The sequence below is a fragment of the Vanessa cardui genome, chromosome 15 (assembly GCF_905220365.1).
Source record: "Vanessa cardui chromosome 15, ilVanCard2.1, whole genome shotgun sequence".
Classification (NCBI taxonomy): Eukaryota; Metazoa; Arthropoda; class Insecta; order Lepidoptera; family Nymphalidae; genus Vanessa; species Vanessa cardui.
Window position 1 is genome coordinate 9,865,255 of NC_061137.1, and position 23,553 is coordinate 9,888,807.

A 23,553-nucleotide genomic window follows, 5' to 3' on the forward strand; every position below is an offset into this window, starting at 1 on the left:
AGTAATCTTATATTAATCTATCTAAACTTATAATTAATCGCTGTACCAATGTGTTTGATATATTTTTGGAAGAATTTCCGAACATGCAGGTTACCTCGAGAAGTTTCTATTACGCACGAGAAAATATACACACAATATAAACACATGAAAATTTAGAAGTGCCTAATTTAGTTACGAGGTGAATAATTTATTTTATAAACATTACACTATGAACTGCTTTGGAAAGTAACACCATAGGCTCTGTAACGAACCAGAAAATTTCTCAGTTTTTCAACATTTTTACTTACAATTCAATTCTATTCGAAACGGCCTAAGGCGATAATTACATTCACAGAGTATATCACATTTGGAATTATTCAAAATCAAAAAATCAAAATCAAAATAAACTTTATTCAAGTAGGCTTTTATAAGCACTTTTGAATCGTCATTTTACAATTAAGTGAAGCTACCACCGGTTCGGAAAGTAGATTCTACCGAGAAGAACCGGCAAGAAACTCAGTAGTTACTCTTTTTTAACATTTAAAAAATACAACGTCATGTTAATTAAATACAATTATTTCAATTAATGTATCCTGCTTGGAAGTCAACAGGTATTAACTCCACGCTTTTTTATCATCTACAAAATCTTGTATCGAATAGTATGCTTTTTCTACCAATGTATTTTTAACAAACGATTTGAATTTACTAAACGGCAAAGTTAAAAATTTCTGCGGAATTTTATTATAGAAACGGATACCTTGCCCCAAGAAGGATCCATTGACTTTGCGGAGTCGGAAACTTGGCGTTATAAGTTTATCCTTACTTCTAGTGCATATACAATGATTATCACTGATTTTATCAAAGTGATCAATGTTACTGTGAATATACATGATATTGTTGTAAATATATTGCGACGCAACAGTAAGTATTCATTTGACTAAACGCGGCTTTCTCAAATGTGAACCTGCAATCTTCAGTTAAGGTTTATTTTAACCACTGTGCTATATCCGCTCGTGTTGTATCCACATCAGGTCGCCTAAGTTTTAAACATCAAACTACTGAATCCAGTTAACATGTATTATAATAGCATTATATGTAAGTTAGGTATTTTTCCGAGGGCCGAGGGATTACCGCGGAATTACTATTGATTTGGGCACAGTGGGCGCACAACGGCCTGGCCGCCTTTCAAATGAGCAGACCGCTTACATTACTCTAGAGTAGATACAACTCTGTTTCTATAAAATAAAAGTAAAAAATAGTATAAAAGTTTTTTTTAATATTGTATTTAAGCCAATACTTACGCAAGTAAGTATATGATTCGTGAATCTACTTAGTGTTTTAGAATAAGAATATGCAAACAAAAAAGGACTAATCAATTATCACTTGTTTTTGTTAATCAACTCGTGCTTTCGTAGATCGAAAACATCAAGAGGAACCTCTACCTGTGAACCGACTTGTTTGATGAAAAATAAAGAGGTCTCACTGAGTTTCATAGGTATGTCGGTTCTTCTCAATTCTGGGGTTTATATTTCCGAACCGAAATATCATGCATCCATATTTAATTAATGCATGATTTTTTTTGAGTGTGTTGCAACTTTACCAAAATTATTTTAATTCAAATAAATACTAAAACATTCACACATTAGTTCATGCTAACGATTGTTCAATGAATAAATCATACTGTTTAACGCAACAAAAACATTTAAAACAAATACCTAGAGGTGGTAAAATCAGCACATGTAAGTTACCAAAGAAAGTTAGCGAGACCCAACCTGAATTTATTAAGCTGGACCCTAGAAAGGTTTGTCGTATGGAGATAAGGGATTTATTTAGCGGAAAGGTCCGTCCCAGGGTTAGCTAAAACGCCTTTTGGGTCGGCGATGACCAGAATTGGGACAAAATTTATCGCCGGCTTTCGGCTTTCCCGTTGATTTATTCGGCCTTACTGAATGAAAATGGTCGTATGATAATGTGCTGATTACGCCGATATAAAATTACATAAATGTATCGGTGTGTGTGCTATAAATATTAACTGTTTGTGTGTAGGTATAGGTACCTAATACTCATGTATAACTTCATAAAATTATTTACCTACATTGTAGATTTTATAAATTTAGTTTTAAATAATTACTTTTTACTTTGTATCTATCTTTAGTATCTATCTTTTTACTTTTTTTCATTGTATCTAATCAATTATTAATTATCATAGAATCATTCAATTAATAACAATCGACAATTAAGCTTACAGTTACCTACACAAAAACGTAAAAATTAAAAGAAAAAATCTCGAGTTTTGACGACATTGGGAAAGTCATCAATCTTATGATGATAAAAAAACAAGATAAACATAATATCTACAGAAGAAAAAATGAAGGTGGGTGAAAGTATATTTCTGTGCAATCAATCAGGCAATAACACAACATTATCCAGATCTACCTACACTTAAAGGTAAGAACATTTAAAATATTTCCAAAACTAGACCGTACTAGAAGCTAGCTGTTTCCAATATTAAAGTTACGGACAGATATTGGTTTGCAACGGACGTAGGACCGAACGTGTAACGAAGCGGTGGCGGACGGTAAATGGCGCCAATTACGCGCCGGCCCGGACGTGACGCGATTCAAAATGGCCGAACGGGGAACTCGCTTCAGTTGGTGTGATGTGGATAAGAGGAAAGTATTACTTTGAGCATTTGATAAATTAAATTTGGTGGTTAATCGAATTAGGCAATATTACTGTGGCTGGTAAAAAAATATTATCTCAAAAATCAAAATAAACTTTATTCTAGTGGGCTTTTACAAAGCACTTTTGAATCGTCATTTAACAATTAAGTGAAGCTACCACCGGTTCGGAAAGTGGATTCTACCGAGAAGAACCGGCAAGAAACTCACTAGTTACTCTTTTTCAACATTTAAAAAAAATACAGTTATGTTAGTTAATATAATTATTTAAATTATTATATCCTGCCTGGAAGTCAACAGGTATTACTGCCACTATCATCTACAAATCTTGTATCGAATAATACGCCTTTTTTACCAATGTATTTTTTATAAACGAAACGATCTCATATAAGAAATATTATTTATCAAGATATATAGGTGATACCTATGTAGAGACTTAGGTAACCACATGATATTACGACATACGTTGACCTGAAGTTGATTAATTTTAAAATAGATTAATATTTTAAAATCAATCAACTTCAAATTTATGGGTGAACATTTCTTATAACCTAACTGATATAGTTCATTTGAAAGAGAAATATCGTCATTGAAAAAAATCTAACTTTGTATTTGAGATAGGTAAATATTTTATAACCTTATGGAAATAAGTTTGAATTTGAAGATCGATATAAATATTTTTCGATGTACACTGGTCTGAAGTCTGAGATACTAAGCTAATTTTTTAAAAGGATTATCATCTTAGGCACCCAAATTCTAATTAGACTTTTCTTGTTATATTCTACCGCCATCTATTATCGATTGTAAGCAGTATCGAAAAATATATCACTAGTTATGCTATGTGACGATAGATGGCACTACTGTCATTCAATATAGACAATTATTTGATTAAATCTTAAAATTGATATCAAATTATCAATAAATGTGTAATAAATAAAAGTATGCTATTTTGTACAGTATTACTTTTTTTAATTTTAGTAATTTATATAGATTTTCATATTTGACATGAAAACTGTAAAATTATTCCGAATTTATTTGTGTATATACCTATTTGAACGAAATTATAATGTATTTATAATAGGAAACTATATGTATTAGAAATTAGATATTAAATTAAAGTTTGGTGGCTTCTCAGTTCGAAGTGTTTAGCTTGTGTCATTAGAAAAAATCTATCATGAGTGATAAGTGATTATAGATGATTTCCTTCACAAAAATATTCGTATCCACATAAAGCCAACTATCCAACTCGGACCAAACCCGAAACTTCGCCCTTTACTACACATGTATCCCAGCCGAGACACGTGCGTTTTACGACCGCACACTATTGGTTCTCTCGATCGGCCGAGAATAGAGGCCCACAATTTTTTATTCCCGGTGAAATATCGCACGGGCCTGTGACCGACGGTCGTTAGCGTGTTTGGGGTTCAGGCGTTTTGTCCGATAATGTATGTCGTGATTGATGGCCGATCGTACATCAGGTCAATTTTCACCTTGTCAATTTGTAAAAATATTTCGTATAACTTATAATGTCAATATTGATAGTGTTGAATAATACGGTAACTTGTAAAATGTTAATAATAACCATATTTCACAGCTTCCTAATAAGAAGAAGAGCTTATTCCACCACGCTGCATTAGTCCTAGTGGTGGATACACATATGGAAAATTTTCATCCGAGACGTGTAACTTATACCGCCTGCATGACAAATTATAAACTCATATGAAGACAAGTTAAAGTGCATGAAAATTTAGTAGCAATGATTTTTTTTAAAAAAAATATTGACCATATAACAAGTGAGAAAATGTAACTTGATGGTAAAAAATTTACTTAATTTTAGTACGGTTTGGCTAGGCACCAGCCGAGTTCAAAGCCGGGTAAGCATTAATGCTTAACTTGTGCTCAGCGGTAAGGTCGGGTAACGTTACCGCCGATCACATTTGTATCAAGTGTCTAGTGAATGAATTTGAAAAACGTTACTGAAAAACTTCGAATCCTTAGAGGCATGGAGGAGGTAATTACGCATTTTCCCATCTACTAAATATAATAACAAATTGGAATTATTAATAAAAGAGTATTTATATGTTAAAAATATAGTTTATTATTATATTATAATATAAATATATCATACGAATATTTTTAATTAAATGAAATTATCACAAGTTTCCTTATTTAACATAAAACAATTGTAATAAATACGATGAAAACATACTACAATTTTATTTACATATATATTATATATAAAGAATAGCATGTATATATTAACGTATAATAAAACTTTTTATACAATAGTTTGAAAACGGACTGGCATAGTGGTTACTGGAATCGCCACGTGATCGATTGTAGTCATTTACATCACAGGCCTTAGGCCATTCTTAGGCCTTACACACATAGTTGAAAAGTTGTACAGTATTTTATATTTTCAAAGATATTTTTGCGACGGAAATATCGCCATTATTCATTATTATCACGATGATATCATCTTTTTGAGATATTTCAACAATTTAGATCAAATTTGACCACTGTTAAAGTGGAATCAATACTATTCATTGTATATTTATGATTATATATTTTGTTGCAATTTAGCTTACTTTTTGCTAGTTATTTTCTTCAATATTCCTATTGACGATATATATATTATTTATACCTTACTTTTATAAAATGTAATCATTCCGTTTATTTTCAAAATAAATAAATTATTTAATAAAGGTGTTAGTTATCTACTTCGATGTAACTCACTACTAGATGGCGCTGCAAGATATGAAACCTCTATTACGCTGCTGTATGACTGATCGTTATGACAATTAGTTTAATATATACACAGATAGGACAATGTCTGCATGTTATAGTTATAAACTTAGTCGAGATTGAGAACCACTCATTTTTATTATTATAATTGGACATAAAAATACTAAACAACATTTTAATTTTCAGTATAACTATAAAATTAAAACTTAAATAAATGATTTTCTTGTAATAAAAATAAATAATTTTGAGAGTAATTTTGATGCTTATTTGTAAAATAACTTAGTAATAATTTTAAATTACATATATTTCATTAAAATAATTATAATTTATTAATAAATAACAAATATAATTAAATCATGGTTAACATCATCAGTATAAATTAATTTTATTTAATCTTTAGTTATAATTTGGACAATAGTTTTTATTATTCTATTCCCTTTTTCGTAGTGAAGTAAATTCAATGACGGATCATTTATCTTCTCTTCGAGAAGGTTAATTAGTTCTACTCGTATCGTCTTCAACATTTCAGCAACCTGAAAATAAAAATTAGTTTGAAACACTTGGTAGAAAATATTGGCCATTGTCAAATGTCAAAAATATTAAAAAAAAAATAAAAAAAGTTATTTCGAATGGCGCGAAAAGTTTTAACAACTTGGTAATTATGATAAATGTAAATAAAAAATTTCTACAATGTCAATTATATTTTACAAAGCAACAGGTATAAAAAAAAATACTTTTATAATATTTATTAGAGCATATTTTTACGTTTCTAAGTATTTGGTGGAATGAAATGCAATTTAAGATTCTAACTTTAATTCGCAGTAAAGGGGAGATTTAAAAAAAAAAAGTTATCGCGAAATAAACACAGCTTTTCAACTAGCATCTGAGGAAAATAAAATATGAAAAAAAGTAAAGCTCACTTCATGTTTTTCAACTTGGAACATAATCCATCCATCTTCCAAGGAGACAATGAATGTACCGTTGTGTAGTTCCACTGCTAGTGTGCATCCTATAAAAGAATAAATTAAAATCTAAAACTCACTTTGGCGTAATATTGAAGAGGCTCTAAATCTTCTACTTAATTGTAGAGATCTTAGCCATTTCATGGTCATTATATTACCTCTTACATATATATTTATATAGATATACATAAAATTTTAAACTGCAATTTTATGTAAATACACTAATGAAAACTGACACTAAAATAGCTAAGTTCTTTTGATGATTACAATACAAAATATTATCATTAAGTTGATTTGCTACACTCACTAATAAATTCACTTTAATAAAAAAATGTGCCTAAAGTTTGTTTTAATTAGTCATTCTTCATTCATTCATTTTAGTCTAGACTCCAAGAACTAATACGATACTAACCAGAAAATAAAACCAATGGTAGCTGAGGCACCATGGAACATTCTCGAATGAAAACTCTCGACGTTTTAACTTTCTCCTGATAAACTAGATACGGGCTAGCATAGTATCCAATCGTTGAATTCACAGAAGAAGGATGCAGCGCTACATATCCATCTGATTTTGTCTTAAATTTGAGCTCATCTGGGTTGGGTTGACGGGGTATGGCTCCACCGGCTTGCATGTGGAAAGATTTTTCAGGAGTAAGCACCTAGAAAACAATTGTAAAATTTTATAATGAGTTGTTATAGTAGCGGCACATTATGATGGCCGTTTTGACGTTTGCCCGCTCATGAAGTTTCGTATTTAATAAGTAATTAGATCAAAGGAGCAAATTGTTGTTCTTTATTGTCAATAGTGACGTGCAAGTTACTCATAAAATTTATCGAATGTGATTTCTGAACTACAAATATTAGGGTACCGCGAAGATAACAGTTTTTTTTTAATCAATTTATTTTTTGTATGTAATGTGTTTATACAGTTATTCATTCTAATTCCAATTTTTGATTTAAATTGATTTCGTTCGAATATATTACTTAAACTTATTTTATATTTTTTTTTTATTAAACCTTTTTAATCAGATACTACTTGCAACAAAAACTTGAATTAAATTACTTGCAAAAAAAAACAAAGATTTGAATATATTATATCGATGATAAATTTACATTTCACATCACTTTTTTAATATGTCAAAACGGCCATCGTATCTTGCCGCTAGTATAACTGTCATGTGAACTACATTGAAAGACGATATACTTCACTAATGCTACTGAAATCACTTTTAAACATTAGTTTAGAAGATTCAATTTAATATGAAACTAATACTTGTCATACAATATAGATACCACCGGGGAGAATGTTCGAAATACAATAGTAACCATATGGGTAGCTTATATATTTTTTTATTAGCTTATATACTATTATAACCGAGGATGCCTTTATGTTATATTTTCTTTTATATTCCATCTTAATTAAATCTGTAAATGTCATGAAATAAACTATGAATGATTATGTTATAAAATATATATTTTACCTTGACAACATTAGGATATAAGGCAGCACATAATATAGCAGCCAATAACTTGTCATTATTTCCATTTGTGTTCAACTGTAAAAATAATTAAATTATATCAGTATGTTACACTATTACATTTTATTTAGCCTTAAGTATCTCTGTCTGTTACGCTTTTATAGCTGAACTACTGAAACGAATTTGATGAAATTTAGTATAAAGAAAGCATTATGGGATTTACATTAAAGAGTATACAAAAGAATATTTTATTTTCCTTTTTTTTACATATCAAAGTTAAGTCAAGTCAAAATTATTTGTCAAGTTATAAATATCTACGTAATCTTGTTCATAGAATTTTAATCACGGGCCAAGAAAGACTAGGCAATAGATTTGGCGCAAACCTACCTCTTCCCCAGTCAGGAGAGCGACGGAATCTTTCCTCATTTTCTTCCTTAATGATGGCATCTCTGGTACGAAGCCGATGGACGCCAGCAGTCCCAGGAGTTGGTGCTTGATATCAGCCAGCATCGATAGCGTCTTGTGTGACAGGAAATGGTCGTTTGCGAATACTAGCGCCGCGTGTGTACTTGATTTAAGTATCTCCTGCCATTTCTGTTGATAGATTTAAAATTTTATTTCGATACGATATTTAACAAAAATTAGTGTTACCAGTTTATGCATAATTGTATTTAAATAAAATATGAATGAAATAGCGTTTCGTGGCGTTCAATAAATAAATATATAACATAAAATAAATTCAATTCTCTATATGAAGTTTTATTAGAACCTAATTACCAATACGAAATTCATTAACAAATCACAAAATTTGGAAATGATAATATTATCGAATAAGATATTTATATATATAGAATTTAGTATGTTTATGTATATTTGCATTAAATAACCAATAGGTAAGACAAGATAAACACATACAAGAATTCATTATTATTTAGATTTAAATCGTTATCTAATTTTAAAGGTCCTATATAATGTACTATACAAAACAATTTTAATTAATACTAATTATCAAACGACACTTACTCTGTAAGCTCGCAAAGTGGTCAGCTGGTCACTGTTCGAACAAGCAAATTCTCTCCTTTTTGCATCTGCTTCTGACTGTAAATAAAAAAACATATTATTTGACCTACTCAACATTTTAACTTATATATTTTCATACAATATCTAAACTAATGTTTTTTGTAGTTTAGTTTAGTTTATTTTAAAAATTGTCGATGCTCTCAAATCGAATATATCACAGGCATAAAAAAACGGTATAACAAAGAATAACGAAACATTCCGGGTACAAACGCATTGGTGTATCAAAATGCTAATACAGCATCCTCCTGCTGGATTTTCAATGTTATGTCTTTCGTGGCTATAGAAGAACGGGCCCACTCAACTTTCATGTTCAAACAGCTGGCAGAGTGCGTTCGTATTAGTCAAAATATCATTTAATAAAATATAAACCCATATTCATTATTACTTAACATAAAATACAAACCCACCTTTTTCCCAAAAGGAGACAGAAACGGACTCTTATGACTGAGAAACGCTGCCATAGTCAAAGCCGAATCAACGCAACAGAATATGGCACCGAATAACATTAATTTGCCAATCCGGACATCGACCGGCAGCTCTGCCAAGTGTCTGCCAAGTGCAGTCAGAACATACGACTTGTCTAGCGCACCAACATCTTGAAGGCGTGTGAGAGCTCCGTCTATATTAGACTTTAATGGTGGCTCTATTGTTTTCCCTGAAGATTAAATATGAATTGTTAAAGTCGGAAGTTAGTCTTAATAAATTACATTATAAGTATATTTTTTGTGAAGATTATTAATGAATTCTTACATAAATCGAGTAACATTCCTAGAAAAATTTATTTGTTGTTTTTTTTTTTACTTTTATAAAATTAACTAGGTTACTTTATTTATTATTTGAATGTTGTTCAAAACTGCAATATCCATTATTACAGGTGTGAAAAACACCTCAAACTTGCCTTTTACAGTTATTATGTAAAATATTTAGTGTCACTGTATTGTATGTATGTATTGATGATCTAATAAATTTATTTTTAGAAAGCAGACGATCAAATAAACATCCAGGTAAATGATCACGATGTATTAACTACATGCACAAGGGACACAGCATCTTAGTTCCCAAGGTTGGTGGTACATTGACGATGTAAGGAGTAGTAAATATTTCTTACATCGTCATTATCTATGGGTGATGGTGACCACTTACCATCAGGTGGCCCATATGCTCGTCCGCCAACTTATAGCATAAAAAAAGATCGCCCACGACAATGACAAAGTATAAAATATAAAACACTTTTTACAGTCAATATCACCAAACCATGAAAACTCCTTATACTTATACCGACACTGCTAAACTCTCTTTTCAAAATCTAACCACAACAATATAAACTATTAATATTTTACCTTACGCTTAGGTTCTAGTCACTTAGGCGTACAAGCACAGACCCCTACTAGTAACAGTAAACATTGAAAATATTGAATTGCGAGAGATATTTATAGGCAAACTCACCTAAGACATCATGAACGCTCATAGATTTGAAGAGAGGTAATATCTTCAGCTTCAATATCAACTGTTCCAATGGGACCCTGTGTATCTCGGGTACGGGTTGCTCGGCCATGTGGTACTGGTAGCGGTGAGAGGTGAACATATGTATGCAGACGCCCGCCATCACTCGACCAGCTCTGCCTTTGCGCTGCTTCGCGTTGGCTCGGGACACCCACACGAGATCCAAGGATTCCATGTTACGGTTCGAATCGAACCTGTGTTACAAAAATTTTAAAAATTAACAATTAATTTGAAACATTAACATAGAACGTGTGCATCTTAACCAATGATTTCGGGTTCAAAGCCAGGCAAACACCACTATATATATGTGCTTAATTTGTGTTTATCACGTGCTCATCGGTGAAGGAAAACATCGTGAGGAAACCTACATGTGTCTAATTTCATCGAAATTCTGCGTTATGTGCATTCCATGAACCCGCATTGGAACAGCGTGATGGAATATGTTCCAAACCCTCTCCTTAATGGGAGAGGAGGTTGGTGTTACTTACTTACTTACTATTAAGACTACCATAGACAAATATTTACTCTTTGGAATGAATGTTATCAAAAACATTTTTTGAATGATGAATGAACAATGACAAATCAAATCATACCTTTTTTCCTTCATTCTTCCGCAATCCACGACGAAGACACAGTCATCAATAGTGACCGAGGTCTCGGCTATATTAGTAGAGAGTACAATCTTCCGCACACCAGGTCTGGGTTTCTTGAACACGAGCGATTGCTCCTCACTCGACAGGGTTGAGTGGAGGGGAACTAAAATGTATCTACCGGTTCTGTAAATAATTAAAATGTTGGTAAACAATGTGATATTTTCTTTTATAGATATTATTACAGTTACATAAAATAAAACAGTCAGACTTTATACAGACCATAGACTATAAGCAACTTTTTTTTTTAATATAAACAAATATTAGTCTGCGTATATTTAAAATAATGTGTATGGTGGGGCACCTGTGTCAGTGAATAAATCTATGTCCTGTTATAATCAAAGATATACAATGAATCGATATGTAATTAAATACACTCAAGACTAAAAATGATACCAATTAAAAAAAATAATATGCCTACTTGAAATACAAACTATTAAATCTCAAGCGAATAATTTAAAGGTTTGTAGTAGTACTTACTTTGGACTAAATGTGTGACTTTCCACAAGTTGGTCGTACAGTGACATTATTTCCCCAATACCAGGAAGAAATATTAGAATAGCGCCCTCTCTCGGCCAATTGTGATCACCTTGCACGATATAGGTTAGAACATGCTCAATTAGGTCTAAATTTATCTGTAAAAAGAAAATATAAAATGTACCAAATTGATATTTCATAAATAATAATTTGTTATAATAATAGTCTACAACTAAGGCTATTTTAGGCGAGGATATATGTGAAACTGCTTCATTTGAGTCTCATCTCATACCTATTCATATAAAGAAAATATTCTTCAAAATCACAGTTAATAACGTCCAACGTCAATAAATCAGGTGAGTTATTTGTACCGAACAAACTGGTTACAGTTTTCTATGCAATTACAGAGGGTGAAAAGTGATTCTTTAGTTAATATGAAATGGGCAACAATTTTCTATATTACCAGGTGGCAGATATCAAATCAAAATATATATTTGAAAAATATATAAATTATTAAAATTAAAAAATTTCACTCTCAAATTAATAATAGTTGTTTAGAGCCTTTTAACAAATAAGTTCTCCCTTTTATTTTGTAGAAAAGTTATATAAAAATAATTTCAAACCTTTTCAGTGTCCATAAGATATAAGTTTTTGCAGGCTATCTTGCTACATTTGGGGTATCTTGCGACCATTTGAGATATGGAGAGGTTTTCGTCTCGTATTGATGTCTTCGGCGGCTCTGTCGCCTCTGAACGGACGTCACATGTCTCCAATTCTGTCTCGAAATCGTGTTTCTTATCTCTATCACCTGAAATTAAAATTAAAAATTATTATAAAATATAATTATTATATATTTTAATCAATTTAAACAGTTTTTAGAGTTTATTTGTCTGTTAAACATTTTCAAGTAATTAATTTATGTATAATTCATTTTGTGATCAGCAATAAAGGAACACATTGTAATTAAAAAATAACAAGACCCAGAATCTGCCTCATATGTATCCACAAATAAATTTGAGCATTGAGAACAGAGGCCTTGGGCCAATAATTCTACGTTTAGTGTAACTTTTACATTTTTATAGGAATATCTCAGACCAAGATTTATCTAATATGAATATAGTTTATTTTTTAATTATCTGTTCTTGTGAAGAAATCTAGTACTAAGCACATTTCATCTTACTTATTTTATTATAGTGTTTTTATTAATTTAAATTAAGCGCAATTTAAAAAACACTTTCGAATTTAGAAAATCTTGAAAGAGTGGAAACTAATGTTTATACCACAAATAATATTTTTTTTACCTTTTTTAACTTTTCGAGCATAAGTACCATTTTCTTCTAACACATAATTTGTCAAATCCATTATATCATCTACGAACAATTGCTCTACGGGAAAAGTTCTACCTGAAACATAAAGACTTGTTACACTCCTATTAAACTATGTTGACATGATAAAATCACATTCTGGTTCTCATACCTGGTATTTCCAAAACTGGAACATTGTCAAAGTAATTGGAAAACAAATCGGCATTCAGTGTAGCACTCATGAGAATGACTGTCAAATCCTTCCTTACTTTGATTAGGTCCCTTAGAATTAGTAATAGAAAATCACTTTCCTCTGATCTCTCGTGGACCTCATCCACAATTATATGCGTCACTGATTTTAATTGAGGGTCATATTCCAATCTCCGTAACAGTATACCCGTTGTGCAAAATATTAATCTTGTTTTAGACGATATTTTGCTTTCTAGCCTGATCTGTAAACAATTTTGAAATTGTATTAAAAGGTCATGTCTAAAATAAAGGTGTTTGTAACTTTTCTTATCATACAAATACTTTTTGACCTACGATGTGACTATATAAGAGTATAAAATTTTAGTGGAAATAGACGGAGTATTACAATATGAATGCTTGACTGTCATTGTGGTCACTTTGTTGCACATTTTTCTGCAAGACCAATTGAATTTATTATGATAATCATTACCGTGCTTTAAATGTGTGAAACCTTCTTGGTCCTGTGTAGGGGATCACAATTATGAGAACTAATAGAGTACAATTACGGTTCACACACAATTACGGAACACTAGTTCGGATAAAAGTAGACAAAAGTCCTAATGGTGCATTATCAAGAACATACTAACAGGATCATATCGAAACATGTATTGTTTTTGCTGATTAATTCTAATACTTATACAAGATAGGGAATTACCCACCTGGTAACCAACAACTTGACCGGCCTTTTCAACCCTCTCCTCAGCAACCCTTTCAGCGACACCAATAGCTGATATCCTTCGTGGCTGTGTGCATACAATTTCAACGTGTTCTCTTCCATTTTTATAATTACTTAACCAATCATCGAGTATGTATTGAGGAACTTGAGTACTTTTACCGCATCCAGTTTCACCACTTATGACTATTACCTGCAACAAAATTCATTCTATTTAGTACTTTAATGGTCTAGAATCTAGACTTGATATTATTGATAAGCGTGATCTCAATCATGCTAAATTACAAATCTATTTAATTGAGAATTAAAAAATTGAGTGGGTACTTGTATTTGTGTTCAATTAAACATTTCCTGTACACGCACACACACACACAGTTGGTTAGTTCTTGTATGTTATTTAAAACATTTGAACCAATATTTCATTATAAAATTAATAGGATTTTTAATCTTGTCATATTTATTATCATAAATAAACAAAACATATATATATATATGTCACTACTTACTTGTGATTTATTCATTGCATCTAGAATTTCTTTTCTCTTTTGCCACGCTGGTAGTTTCCTTCTATCAGACATCATTCTATTATATCTATTGTTCTCTTTTTTCTCCGACCACCGTTTTGCTATTTCACTATTTTCTTTTAAAAGCTCTTCAACATTAATTGATGATCTATTGTCTCTAGATGCACCCTTTTTGTAATGGGATGGAAGCTGCTTTTCTTCGTTTTCTGTGTTTTCAATTAACTGTGGAAACAGAGCATCTGATGGTTCAGGAAATTTTCTAGTATCAAATTTTACATAATTAACTATATCATCTTCATTATTTAATAATTCCACTAACGAATAAATACTCGGTATACCATCTTGTGCTAAAATTTTAGCTTCCTCATATAATCTAGCAGTTATTCGTAAACACGTAAGCTCCGGTATTAAATCTGTTTTATGAACTAGTTTGAAAAATAATAACGGAGGTTGATAAGGATATAGAGTACCGTCGGTAAATCTTATTTCTAATTCATAAGAGACTTTTTCACTGTCTTTGTTTTCAACTTCACTTGGTTTATTTTCTATAGGATTACCATGTAAGAATTTACATTTAGCACCGAATCTGCACGAACCTCGTAGGAAAAGTTTGCATGCCTCTTTCTTTTTCGTTTTGAAATTTGTATTGTTATTTGTATTTACTTTTCTTTTTACTATGTCAGAATCTTTGTTCTCATACACTTTTGTTAAATAATCCATATTAAGTTTGACTGTCCAAACATTATTGTCTTTCACATTGAAATTACTTTCATAAATAGATTCGAGTACAGCTTTTTCATCCATTCTCATTTCCATCAATTCAGACTGTGATGGAACATTTTCTGGTTTATTTTCTTCACTAACATTGATATATTTGCTGTATAGGATTTCTAATGCTTTCTCGACATTTTCAGCTGCGTACTCTAAAGCCTCTGCACTATGTGCTTTATGAAAACAATATCTGAAAATGAGAAAATATGTTCAATTAAAACTAGTATAGAAGCTATAATATATTTTTTTCATAAATATTACAAATAAATAAGCTGATGATGGTAAATAGTCACCATGTTTCATATACATATATTTTCTATGCACCTCTAAAAAGTAAAACTAAAATGCTAGGATTATAATATGCAGCACCCTTGTGCCTATTGTTATCCTAACTCAGTCTATTTAAACCATTAAAGTTAAGACATGTATATACTAATTATTACTATTTGAAATTAGACAAATGAGTGCTACCTATACAGAGTAGGCTTGCATTAAGCCTTCCCAGTATATACAAATACATATCTTGCATATTATAATAGTTAAATTAATGAAGATCCATTTATAAATAAGTTAGAACCACCATATGACATACTTCTCTAATTTAGTCAACGCGAATTCTCGTAGCCTTGCTTCAGAGGTTTTGATATCTGGTTTTGTAGTAAGTGAATAGTCACAGCCGCCTTGAACTACTAAGTTGCCTCTTTGCATCCAATATCTGTTACTTAGATTTGAACCTTTATCCTGTAAAAACAAGCGTCTTTAAATGATTGTTTAATTTGAATATAATCGAGGAAATTCAAAGTACAAAGACATTTATTATAAACATAATTTAGCAAGTTTTAGTTATTGTATATATTATCTCTTTCTGATATTGTTGATTATACATATGACACAGCATAGTTCAACTAATCGCCCTCTGAGCATTATAATCATTTGAACTTATACACAACGAAAATATTGCACAAGATTTTATGACGTTTTATTGGTGATACTCAATTATCTACACAAATTAAAAAATACGAGGTTTAAGTCTTTTATCAATTGAATCCTGTAAATAACGTACCTTGTATAAACTTGCACTGCCCAATTTAAAATCAGGTCCATGTATATACCTTAATGTATCCAAAATAAGTTTTTGTGAATCTGGATTAAGACGAACAGTTTGCATTTCAACCTTCAAGGTTGGATGAGGGTCATCTTCTACTTCTTCTTTAACTTTCCTGGAATTTTTATGTTATTTTTATTTGTTATAAGGGTTTTAAAACATGTTGTAATGCAATTTCAATTAGATTTAAGAAACCTTATTCGTGCGTCAGCTGGTACTCTTAAGAAGTAATCTTCGGCTAGTTGTCTGCTGTTGCAATCCATGTTGTAAATATTGTTCCAGAAGTAAATTTATAAAATAGAAAAATATGTTGTTTTAGGAAATATAAGAAGGGACAAGCATGTTCACTGTTCAGTTTTTATAAACGTCATTAAGATGGAGTGAAAATGTTGCCAGCTTGATATATCGTAAGGGTACGAATTACGAATTAAATATATTTAAAAATATTATTTAACTCAACTATAACTAACTAAATCATAAATAGGAACACATTTGGGAAAAATATATAAAACAATAAACAAGTACTCTATATCTCGAACAAGCAAGTAATCTACAGTATTGTAAACAATCGTGAAGATCATCATTAAACATTTATAAAAGAAATCAATATGAATGCGTTATATATTATATAAATTCAATGAAACGAAAGAAGCTATAATAGTTTTTTTTTTTTTATTATTTCGTAAAAAGGGTCAAAAATGTGTAAGAGGAAGTTGCCTTTTCAAGGGCGAAAAGCAACATTTTTTAATATTTCAACTCAAAATTTATTTATATTTTCAACAATGTTAATATACATGGTATTATTATCAAATTGGTTTGCAATGTCACTAAAAAAATTGAAAATTTTGGAAATATTAAACAATCTAGTTCTATATTCCGTGTCTGTTTCTAGGCTACAAATTAATTTCATCATACAGACATGATTAATAATTTTAACAATCGTCTACTATATTGTGAAATTGTTGTTGTGATATATTTTTCAAAATTTAATTTTTCACCCTAGTTGTCATATTTAAAATATGCCTCGGGAGATTCTCCATTTCGATAATGGTCACACTCAACTCTGACAGCTACTCAAGTACTCAGTACTCAGTACTCTGTACGAAGTCTAACTACTCTAAATTATGATAGATTCGAATTCCTATTGAAGAAAATAATTTCCTTTCATTGTTTTATTTTTAAAGCTTCATCTCTGCGTTTAAATATAACTAGGGTCTAATTTGATTCATAAAATTATACAAGACATGATGTTTAATGTTTGGATTGATGGATTTATGATGAAACATGCTTATATGGCGTTAGTTTATTTCTTTACTTAAATTCCTGTTAATACCAACATTAAAGTTTTCAACAAATAACGTAGGTTTTTCCATTTAAATATGATTTTAATGGAAATTTGGATGAATGATTGATTGCATGATTGAATTCGTTGAATAATGAATCGTATTTTATTCCTTGTACCTATTTATGACCTATATTAGACTTATGTTCCTTTTTTTAAGTTCATCACTGCCCATATATTGGAACAGTAAGGAATATTAACCATGCCTTAAATCGGCAATGCTCCACCAACCTTGGAAGCTAAATTGTTATGTGTTAGAATTTAAGGCTGCAATGCCAACTTACTACCGATGAAACCATATTAATAGTTTCCATGATCATGATACACAGCAGTGGACATTGGCGATTTTGAACTTAACCCAGGAGTAACCTATGTATGTTCCACTGGCCACTGCCGAGCAAAGACGTCTTTAACATCAAGAGAATTGTAAATGTAGGTTATTCGGAATGTGCTCTATTACATTTCGATTAATAAATTTACCGAATAAGTTATGAAATATTTTTTCACAAGAAATATAAATCTTTCTATACAAATTCATCGCCAGTGGATCGTGTCACATGTCATATCTTATTTGGCCTTCTTTTAATGTTTATATTGGTAGAAGCAATAAAAAAGGTTAAGTTTATAGTACATATATACCTTGACGATATCCTGATGTGTAATTAAAGCTAAAATTGACGTTTAATAATCTTGATAATCGCATATTAATGACTTTTACAGCAAGGCGAAAGTATTATCTAACTTAATACCTTTATTATGGCTAAATTCAATATTTAACAATAAAAATGTTGTTAAATGTTTATTTAACAAACAACAACTTTAACTTGTTTTTCTTATATTAATTTAAAAGTTTATTCTTACACTGTAATATGTTGAGTGACAAGCTTTCATATTTTAAATTATGAATTATTTTTTGCATAAAATATTAAATAATTGATTTACTTTGATGTAAATGCAAAAACATACTTTAATTTACGTATAATTTTAAGTACCTAACCAATAAATTTTCATTTGGCTTTTAAAGTAAGAAATTAATTTTCAATGTTGCAGACAGGCAAAATTCTTTAGTATTGTTTATACTTTTTAAAAATGCGTAATGCCCTATATTTAATTTCTGCTATTAGAAGTAATAAATTACATTAAAATTCGTATGAATCAAAACTTCTACCGAACTTACTTTTTCGAACCGAAGTTCATTAAGGAGGGGTAAAGATATTGTTAATTATAATTATTTTAGTAAATTCATAGGTATTGAGATATATGTAGTTTAAGTTCACAATATCACGTCTTTTTCATATAATATATATAAAAGCGACATAGGTACCAGTCTCTGATTAATCACGAAATCATAGAACTATAAATTTGAAATTTGGCAGGTAGGTTCCTAATAGACATCCGCAAGGACAAAACTTCTAAAACTTTACGTTTTATATAATTCGCGCAGGTAAAGCCTCGTTTAAATTTCGTTAAAAAATACAGTTAAAATAACTTTTATCATTTAAGTACCTAGTGCGCCTAGTGTAACATGATTTAAAATTAATAAAAAGTGTGCGTATTTTGATTTGTACAGGTATTGAGTGACATATTAAAAGATTTATTTATCCTCGAATTTCTAAACGTAATTAGGTGCGTTTATTGTAGACATATAATCGGATATAAATGTTCTCGTAGATTCTGAGGTCGGTATATCTGTTCGGATTCAATGATATTGTTTTAAATTATCCTCAACTTCCGTCGAATTAAAATGACAAATTCGTCATTTTCAATACGATTATAACCTTGAAAAAAATTAGGATTCAAAGGCTATCACGAAGTCATGTCCACGCATTCACCATACGAAAATTGCATTTACAATACTATTTAACAAGACGTGCGGAATTAATTTCAAGTATCAATAATATCTTATTTGCAAACACATACATATGTACCTACAGTATGCGTTTCATTTATATTATGTTTATACTACAACTGTAAATTATAAATCTATAAAATAAGATTATAATTTTTTATTGATTGTTTTCTAGTTACAAACGAAAATAATATTTTGGATGGGAGATGAAGAAAATTTTGTTTTAATTGGAATTAATATTTACTTCATGATAGCCTTTATATTTTTTGGTTCCCGTTTGAATAGGTACCACCCAATCATCTATTATTTTGCCAGTGGGACTCAGTATTGTTGTGTTGATTGAAGGGTGAGTGAGTCAGTATAACAATGGCCACAAGGGACATAACATCTCAGTTACCAGTTGGTGGCGCATTGGCGATGTAAAGAATGGGTAGTATTTCATACAGCGCCATTGTCTATGGCGTCTAGTGGTGACCTCTTTTCACTAGGTAGTCCTTTGCTCGTCCGCCATAAAAATATAATTAAAAAAAAATCGTACTGCTGGGCTAAGGTTTAAACTAACCTATTCCTTTGAGGAGAACGTTTGGAGTTTATTCCACCATGCTGCTACAACAACGAGATGGTGTATACGGTATACACATGTAATAGAATTTCATTGAAATTCGAAACATTTACAAATATAATATAAATTATTATGAATAAATAAATAAAAAATATGTGAATTATAAACAAAAATTAAGCACATGAAAATTCTGTAGTGTTTCCTTGGATTTGAACCCGCAATCATTGGTTAAGACGCACGCTGTTCTGTTGTAGGTACTGGACCTTCTAGGCTATAATTATATGGTGCCGAAAAGAGAATCCTTTGGTTTTAAGCCTTATTTTGTGGAAGTAACGCCGACCTTCAGAGTGGTATGCGAATAACGTATCATATAAGAGGCTTTCTCACTAATATCTTAATGCCAAGCCACGCTTCAGCAAAGATTAGGATTGGTTTGTAAATATTTGTGACATGTGACGAATGACTGACGCATATAAGCGATGTATTAATGTTATTAACATGAATAATCCCAAGTGAAAAAGCCTTCGTATTGTTCCTAAGTGAATTTCTTGCAGACGTTTGTACACACTTGGTTCAGATATGAACTATATCTAGATAACTAGTTGTAAACCGCGTGTTCGCTCGCGTTTTAGGTGTTGATCGTCAGGTTTAAGGCAAATTAATAGGTCTAAAATTTCTTATGAAGTCACAAATCAACGTATCTAGGAAGTAGTACCTTTGAATTGTATCAATTAAATATATTTCAAAGCGCATAGCTATAGCAGAATCTTCGTTATTCACATTATCGTCAGCGAATAATTGCTTGAATAAAGCTATAAATTGTTGCCAGTGTGGATAAAAATTAAGGTGTACTTAGTCTTACTTTATTATTATTATTTTATTTTTCAACCGATTTCAAAAAGGAGGAGGTTATCAATTCGTCTGTATTTTTTTTATGTTTGTTACCTCATAATTATGGTATAATTTGGCGGACGAGCATATGGACCACCTCATAGTAAGTGGTCAATATCACCCATAGACAATTATGCTGTAAGAAATGTTAACTATTCCTTACATCGTCAATGTGCCACCAACCTTGGGAACTAAGATGTTATGTCCCTTGTGCCTATAGTTACACTGGCTCACTCATCCTTCAAACCGAAACACAACAATACTGAGTACTGTTGTTTGGCGGTAGAATAACTGATGAGTGGGTGGTACCTACCCAGACGAGTTTGCACAAAGCCCTACCACCAAGTTATTACAATTATGTTTCTGTTAAGAAATTTGCGAAAAAGCTTTTGCCTCATTTGCTCCTCTTAAATAATATAAACAAAATCTCTTACTAAATCTGTCTATCTATGGATAGAAGTGTATAATATTGTCTTCCAAAATATGAATAATGAAAAAATATAATAAGTTTTCTGCCAAAAAGGACTTTTGATTTAAGAATAATTTTAAACCCAAACTTCAATTTATGCAAAATTTAAATAACAGAGCGGCATAAAGACTTATCCGATACTGAGTATAAGATATTGAAGTCTAGTTGTTTTCGTAGGTAAATACATATGCCTGATAAACCAAATGTTTTCCTTTGATAAGTTTTTGGGATGTACTATCGCCATCAGTCCATATAGCAATGAAGATCACAAACAATGGCTCGCATTTCCGAGGTTAGTTTTTGTAATGATTTGTGTCGCTTTCCACGTATTATTTCCTTATATATTTGGACTTATGTTTCATAAATATAAAAGTTTATGTCTTCATATACAAAAATTAACGAAGTATGGTACGACAAACTTAGATGTAGCATCGGCAAAACCGATCACATCCGTACTAAGTACGCTATCTCAAATTATCAATATTTATTTCTTACGTGAATATGATCTTTACTCGAACGTAATAACTTGTAATACCATATGACCTAATATATTCGTCAATTTGACAAGTCGACATGGTTGAACTGACGCGAGAATATACAGCGACGGATAGCGTCGAATGACCCGATAATGAGCTGTATCTGTTGGTTGTATAAATCGGCAGTAATCGGTTTCATTGCATTTTCCGATGCTACATCTAAGTTGTGTCGTACTATACGTACTTTATGGTTTTGTAATACTGTAGTGTATTGGGTTGCGTAGTGTTTAGTCTCTAATCCAAATTCAGAAGTACGTACCTACTGTTTGTCAGACATACCATGTTTTTTTTATATCGCTGGAAAAACGCGTTTCTCGTTTCTCCCAAGTATATGGGATTTGCCGGTACTCTGGACGCCAAGTGCGTCCCGGTACATAGAATACCCACTAAAAATCCAGCAGTATCTTATACATCTCTTCGGCGGGCGCCACGGGATAGCTTTCGCATGCTACCGTGACATCTACCACCATACCCATAGGTAACTTTAGAAGGAATAAAGGCGTCGGTGAAGTTGCTACCAAAAGATTGGAAGAAAAACTAAAGTTAATATTAGTATATATATATTTTTAATGGAATAGGTTGGCGGACGAGCATATGATGACCTGATGGTAAGTGGTCACCATCACCCATATACAATGGCGCTGTAAGAAATATTAACTATTCCTTACATGGTGGTACCTACCCAGAAGGGCTTACACAAAGCCCTACCACCAAGTGATATATTTATTAGTTTAGTACTTACAAAAAAAACGTAGTGAATGTACAATGCTATTAGGAAAACGAGTATGATAATTGGTTGTGTATCTTTTTTCTTACTTCGATTGGGAATAGAGTGCAATCTTATTATTCTTCGAACTCGTGTATAATTGTTAATATGCCAATGCCACCCCAATTTTTTGTGCCTCTTGCTCTTGCTTGCTGTGCTCTTTTACCAGTAAAGAAAGCTCCGTATCATTGTTTTGTTCAGTAATTATTTTACCTTATATATTATGTGCATTTTATATTATATATTGCCCCCTTGCCATATATTTTAAAAGTTACCCTTGAACCAAAAGTTGGCTTAAACGCTTTTTTAGCTAAAAGACCTCCAGGTGCCCTTTTTTCAATTAAGTTTTATTTAATTTGGAGTGAATGAATTAATGAACCTTTCACTAGCCGTTCCAACAACAATAAAAAAAACATCACTAACAACATTGTAATGACATCTGAAATCAATGAACTGAATGCGGAAGCCTTTATTAAGCCTTGACACGACGATTTGATATGAAGAGTGACTTTTCGTCTAATCTTTACTAATTCAATAGTTTTATATATCTATAATTAATTGCTCTTGATAAACCTAGAATTCTCTTACCTCCTTTATTAGTTTTAAGAAGGCTCACGAACAAATGAGCCCCAAGTCTCTTTTGCCAATATATATTGGTTGTACCATAAGTATGTAACCAATACCTTTCCTACGACGACCTCCGTGGTCAAGTGGTGTGGACACCGTTTTTCATGGGTACGTTACCTCCGAGGTCCCAGGATCGATTCCCGGCCGAGTCAATGTAGATTCATAGAACTCACTAGTTTTCTATGTTGTATTGGGTCTGGGTGTTTGTGGTACCGTCGTTACTTCTGATTTTCCCTAACACAAGTGCTTTAGCACTTACAATAGGATCTGAGGAAAGTATGTGATGTTGTCTCTTATATATTTTATTTATTTATTTATATTTAATAATGT

General features: G+C 31.3%; 1 protein-coding gene across 1 annotated transcript; it reads right to left on the minus strand.

Moving 5' to 3' along the window:
- Nucleotides 1-5,771: 5,771 nt before the first annotated feature.
- Nucleotides 5,772-16,564, minus strand: LOC124535596 (putative ATP-dependent RNA helicase DHX57). Its single transcript, XM_047111858.1, has 18 exons — nucleotides 16,377-16,564; nucleotides 16,140-16,296; nucleotides 15,669-15,817; nucleotides 14,288-15,266; nucleotides 13,768-13,974; nucleotides 13,032-13,311; nucleotides 12,857-12,958; nucleotides 12,179-12,363; nucleotides 11,559-11,713; nucleotides 11,022-11,204; nucleotides 10,372-10,622; nucleotides 9,333-9,580; nucleotides 8,869-8,943; nucleotides 8,233-8,439; nucleotides 7,849-7,923; nucleotides 6,780-7,026; nucleotides 6,326-6,414; nucleotides 5,772-5,938 (listed from the first exon to the last, which is right to left on the minus strand). Exons 1-18 carry the CDS (start codon nucleotides 16,442-16,444, stop codon nucleotides 5,795-5,797), a joined length of 3,801 nt encoding a protein of 1,266 aa, XP_046967814.1. The 5' UTR covers nucleotides 16,445-16,564; the 3' UTR covers nucleotides 5,772-5,794.
- Between the last annotated feature and the right edge of the window lie 6,989 nt (nucleotides 16,565-23,553).